The sequence below is a fragment of the Cucumis melo genome, chromosome 3 (genome assembly GCF_025177605.1).
Source record: "Cucumis melo cultivar AY chromosome 3, USDA_Cmelo_AY_1.0, whole genome shotgun sequence".
In the NCBI taxonomy this organism is placed as follows: domain Eukaryota; kingdom Viridiplantae; phylum Streptophyta; class Magnoliopsida; order Cucurbitales; family Cucurbitaceae; genus Cucumis; species Cucumis melo.
In genome coordinates, this window is record NC_066859.1 from 21,720,701 (window position 1) to 21,726,776 (window position 6,076).

The 6,076-nt window shown below is 33.8% G+C and overlaps 1 protein-coding gene across 1 annotated transcript; it reads right to left on the minus strand.

Moving 5' to 3' along the window:
• Window positions 1-2,012: 2,012 nt before the first annotated feature.
• On the minus strand, window positions 2,013-5,172 carry LOC103496557 (G-type lectin S-receptor-like serine/threonine-protein kinase At1g34300). Its single transcript, XM_008458463.3, has one exon. It carries the CDS (start codon window positions 4,851-4,853, stop codon window positions 2,325-2,327), a length of 2,529 nt encoding a protein of 842 aa, XP_008456685.2. The 5' UTR covers window positions 4,854-5,172; the 3' UTR covers window positions 2,013-2,324.
• Between the last annotated feature and the right edge of the window lie 904 nt (window positions 5,173-6,076).

The window sequence follows — 6,076 nt, forward strand, 5'->3', positions numbered from 1 at the left end:
CAAACTAATTGATCAAACTAGATTGAAAATCCTAAACATGCATTTTAATACAAAAATAAAAAGAAAATCATGAAGTTCATGAGATAACACTCTACGAGAAATTTCATTCAAATTCAAGTTATTTTTCTAAAATGTGAAAACCACATCCCTATTTATACTAAACAAAAGTTTTATATAAAAGGACAAATTTTATGTCTTTTCAACTACTATGATAAATGAAAATATATAACATTAAATAAAAACATAATGCATTGAGGATGTATTGAAGATGTGAATAAATCTAAATTTCTAGATTCATTATGATTTTTAAGTGTCCATTTTTTAAGTTTCAATTGTTGTAACTCTTCAAATTTATTAGGAAGCTTAGCTTGAAAGTAACTCATTCGCTTTTTTAAATGCTTCTTTTTTCATTTTCAATTTTCCTTTGTAATTTTAAAAAATATCTCTTGGTCCTAAACAAATGTCAGTTAAGTTAAGTTCATGTTGTCCATCTTTTACAAGTTTTACACTTAATATAAGTTTAAACATTCAATTTTAATACTTGGTTAAGTTTAAGGACTCGATTTATAGGATTAAAAATTTGAAATATAATTGCAACTACTACGATAATTTATAGTTGATTCTTACCATTTAAATCTCAACATAAAGGGGAAAATATTTTAATTCTGGAACCTCTTGGTAAGTCATTAAAGCTAAAATGAACCATCACTAATATTCATTTAAGTGAAAAGTATAATCGATAATATTGAAACATACAAAAGAAAAGAAAATAAATTGAAACTTTTTAAACAATATAAACTAATTTGGAAAAACAAATCAAAACAAAACATATATTCTACATAAATATGTTATCGATAAAACCTATATAACAAACAAATTTAGAAAATGAACTACTTTTCATGGAATTAAATTATAAATATTTAATCTTTAAACCTTTTTGTCTATTTAATTTGTAATAATTAAACACAAAATTCATAGTTTGCCATTAAAAGTATTAAAATACAAATAATCATAATAATAATAATACAAGCGCAACTCTATGAAATATAGTATTAAAATAATAATAATAATAATAATAATAATAATAATAATAATAACAAATTTCTTAATTTAAAATAATAATGATAATAATAATAATGGCACTCGGATTGAGAAAGAAAGAGAAGAATTGAGAGGAAGAAAAAGGAAGGATTAAGAAGGAATAAGAAGGATTCAACTTATTCCTTCTCCAAGACATGGAAAGGAAGTTTCCTTTCCTTTTCCTCCCCGAACAGCTCCTAAAAGATTATCTATAATCCTTATAGCCTCTACAAGATTATCTATAATCCTCGTAACATTCTTTTTACCATCGACAAAGATTTTTATTTCATTTCATTTTATTTTCTCATAACATAAGATTACTTCTAAATTTTTACTAGATTGCAAAAGCAAGCTTAGCTATAGAGTAATTAACATAACCTTTCATATAGAGGTGGGACGTTCGAATCTTCCAAACCCTAAATGGTTGACTATAAAAATTTGAACTTTTTTTCAAGCCATTTTTTAAAGAGGGAAAGATTGAGTAGAACTAATTTAATGTTTAATTAAAGTGAATTAATACTACAACCATATGATAGTTGATACTTGATAGGATTAAACTTGGGCTTCTTTGAAATTCAAGAAAATTTAATATGATGTTGATTTATTTGTTGTGCTCCAAAACTCCAAAATGCATCCATCCATTGTATTATGACAGGAGCAAATCTATTAATGCTAAAACGAAACTATATGACAATGTGATGAAGGAAAGGTTTAGAAAAGATGCAAGTCAATGTAAACTTATTCATTGTCCATTTACGTACGTTTTAGAAAGCAAACTTATTAGTTTTATGGGTACTTGGACGACTTATTCAATTCAAATACGCGAATGGGTAAGGAGGAAGATTCAAACAACGCAGGTTAGTACAACAATTATGGTAGAAATATGTGAACCTTAACCTCCCAAATGGGAAAATATAGTATCTAAATGGACCTGAAGAAAAACCTTCATCTATCATACAAATATTATAGAAGATGGAAATTTTAACAATTATACAATTTTAATGAAGTTCCTAACTTATTACAACTTTGTTGGGCTTGCACCCTCAGCACCAAAACAAAACTGCACAATGATTTACAAAATATATTTACAGTTAACGTCGAAAAATAACTTGAAGAAAAAACTTAATTGTTACATCACCATGACTAGGAACTATAAAGCTTTCTAGTAAATATTTGAGCAAAATATTTGCACCCAAATCTGTGTAAGAAGATTCGAATGTGGAATGAACTGAAAAGCTAAAAAGTTAGTCGTACCTTGATTGAAGAAGGGATGAACTTGTTTTCTCAATCTTGCTGCCACCAGGAGTCATGTCTAGTGCAGCAAGAGATGACGAAAATGAGGCCGGTGTTTCGGTTGTGGGTGTGGTGGAGAAATTGCTCAAATTGCTGCTGATATAAGTGCTTGTTCCACTTGCGGAAACCATGGATGTTACTTTTGGTGCAGGAGGCCTCTCGATGTCGATGACTCCTTCGATCATCTGCACGACTTTTCCCATTGTTGGCCTCTGAGATGGTTGCTCCTGGATGCACCAAAAGCTCACCTGAACCACCCTACTAACTTGGTCCATATCAATCTCTTGATCCACAAGTCTTTTGTCAACGATTTCTATGAGATTTCCTTTTTCGAACTCTTCGTAAGCCCACAAAGAGAACCGCTTGTGATTTGTTTCTTCAGAAACATCAAAATTCCTTCGTCCACTCACGATCTCTAAAAGAACCATACCATAGCTGAAAACATCAGACTTTGAAGTCAGTGGCAGGTTTGCTAGCCATTCAGGTGCCAAATATCCCCTCGTCCCTCTTACGCTAGTCAAGGTTCGATATCTGTGATCTTTCATATTAATGAGCTTTGCCAGACCAAAATCTGAGACTTTGGCATTTAAATACTCATCTAAGAGTATGTTCTCTGGCTTTATATCACAATGAATGATGCAATCACGGCACTCCTCATGAAGATATGTGATCCCCTTGGCAGTTCCAACAGCAATTTTGAAACGATCTTCCCAGCTAAGGAACTTCCCAGATTGCCCTTCTTCCCCCTTGAATAGCAATCCATCAAGAGAGCCATTCTTCATGAGCTCATATACTAATAGCCTACGCCGTCCTTCTGAGCAAAAACCAACCAATCTCACCAGATTCAAATGGTGTGTGCTACTTATAGTTGCTACCTCCATCCTAAATTGCTTCTCTCCCTGCTCAATTCCCTCGAGTTGCTTCACTGCAACAACTGTCCTATTAGTAAGAACCCCTTTATAAACAGCACCAAATCCACCAGCTCCAAGCTTGTCCTTGAAACCGTTCGTCACACGATGGAGTTCTTTATACGAGAACTGCACTGGAGCACCAGAAGCATACTCAAGAAGAGTGTATTGGCTGGACATCCCTCCAAAATTGGAGGTGTGTCTACAACACCACCACCATAAACCAGCCTCAAAAGCAATCATGGCAAAAAGGGTAACCAAAACCACAACAGCCAAAACCCAAGTCTTCACATTCTTATCACCCGGCCTCGAAACATCTGAAGATTCCTGTTGATTTGGGAGCACATCCCCACAGACCTTGAGGAATGAAGTGCTTGGCAAAGCAGGACTCTGATATCCCCTTATAAAACCTGAAGATATGTAATAACAAAACCCACTCCCGTCTGATGGTGCAGTAGAAGAATCACAGGCAGCACTTTGTCGACAATTTGATTGACACCCCGATATCTGCATGGAGTACTGTATGCCTGGAAAATTCCATGGATATTGTAAAAGCTTTGTATTCTGCAATGGCAACATGTTAATGCCACTGCTACAATTTCCGAGATCCAACTTCCTCTTACATCCTTTCTTCCAATCATTTGAATCAAAAGGTTCAAAATTTGCAGATGGGCAACTACAAGTTGGACTTGTATCATTATAACTACAAATACTAAGTTCCCCACAAAACCCAAATATCTGACATCTGTCAGGAATAGCTTCCCATCCTGCTGTTTCAGACCCACTTCCTCTAACAACACTACGAATCTCTAAATTTCCATCTCTTGTCAACTTTAGAAACCTAAAAGTAGGCTCAGCATTATCAGCATAATCGTTGCTATAAGCTACAAATGAACCAGCTGGTATTCTTGTATCAAAAACAGCCAACATCCCAATAGGATCTAATCGTAAACTAGGAGAATTCAAAGTTCCACCGATCGATGTATTTAACCCATGATTCCAATAGACAACATCACCTTCATCTCCATTCCAAGTCAGAGTTATATTCCCAACATCAAGTAATTTAAAAGAATACTGACCAGATCGCAGTACCATCCCCACAGTAAAATTCTGCGATGGAACAATCGTATCGGTCGGATGATCGAACGAAGACCAAACCGGCTGGGAACTACTATTTAGAAGGACGAGGTTGCCGGTATCCTCGAGCACAGCGGAGGAAACGCCAAGGCCAGTGGTGTTAGATTCCCAAACAACGGCACCAGAACCACTGACGAGACGGAGGTTACCGTCAGATTGGAAGTGAAGTGCACTGGAAGCATCCACCGTAGCGCCGCCACCAGCAGACCATATAGTAGGAACGCCACCAGTGAAGACTATGCCGACTTTAAAAGAAGAACCGGAAGAAGAATCCAATGGAGTGAAACCCAAAGAGAAATCTCCATTAGAGGAATTCCATGCCTGATTGGGAACCGAAGCTCTCAAAGAAGAGCCTAGAGTTATAGCAGCCTCCGAGAAAGACACTGCGAAAGCAAAAGCAATAAAGCAACGAAACAAATGGGTATGGAAGTTCATATTTCTTTTCAATCGTGATGAACAGAACAGAACAGAACGTCGTTTCAAATTAGCGAAATCCGGTCATAATCACCAAGAAAATGGACTGGAAACGGTCGGAAAAGTAAGAAACTCCGATCAAAATGTGAAGATAATGGGTTGTTGAAAAGGGAAATCCAAAGATTTATAGAAAATGGAGAGGAAGAAAAATGGGAAACATGTGGAAGGAGAAGACTGGAAAATGGAAATGGATTCATTGGATTGTAGAGTGATTGAATCTTCGTTTCTTCACCGGTGGTCAATTTTCTTGAGTCAGAAAGTTCAATTTTCTTTTCTACCAAACAGTATTCATTTATGACTAATTTTGCCCTAATTTATGGGTTTTGATTTGGAGCCATTTGTTTTGTTCAATCGTTCTCAACTCAAACGTGTGATCTGCCCCTTTTGATTATATCAAATATCATTTTAGTAACTAAGATTAACAAAACATCTCATTCGAAATTAGTTCGTACACTTAATGCAATCTCTATACTTTTAATCAACAATGCTTTTACATATTTTTTTTAAACCAAAGTGGTGTGAAAGAAAGTCAAGATTTATATTTTAAATTAAAAATAATAATCAAGTTTAACCTAATCAAAAGTTTTAGTTAGCAAATTTGATGCCTAGAGGTTGATTGGTCACAAAAGTCTACTCAATCATAGATGTTTTTTTAATTGCATTTCATTTAATACATTATTTTTATTCACACTAATGGCATTTAATTTAGGTGTATTTTAATTTTATGAGTAGCTATATTTTAAAGCGTAGAAAAACACTTGAACAGGTTTGTAATATTTAATTTTTTAAAAAAAAATACAATAAGAAAAAACAATAGTATTGGATTGAGAATAAGAAAGAACACCCTAAGGAATTAAATAGGTTATATTTAACTAAATTACATAAAAAAAGTATATGGATGGTCAACTTTTTCTTGCATAGAAACAGTCCAACATAACCTTCAAACCAATTTTTTCTTAGAATAAAATCAAATTTAATTATACATATTCTAAATTAACAATGGTTATATAGCATCACTAATATATGTCTTTTTTGCACTTATGCTTTATTTAAAAAGAAACAAGTTAGGTTTGTTACTTGCTTTTTTTTTTTTTCAAGTTTAGAGAAATTTGTCTTTTTTTTTTTAGGCTTTTAACTCAAATGGCCTAATTTGCTATATGATATTACACAATGGGCTTTTTCTT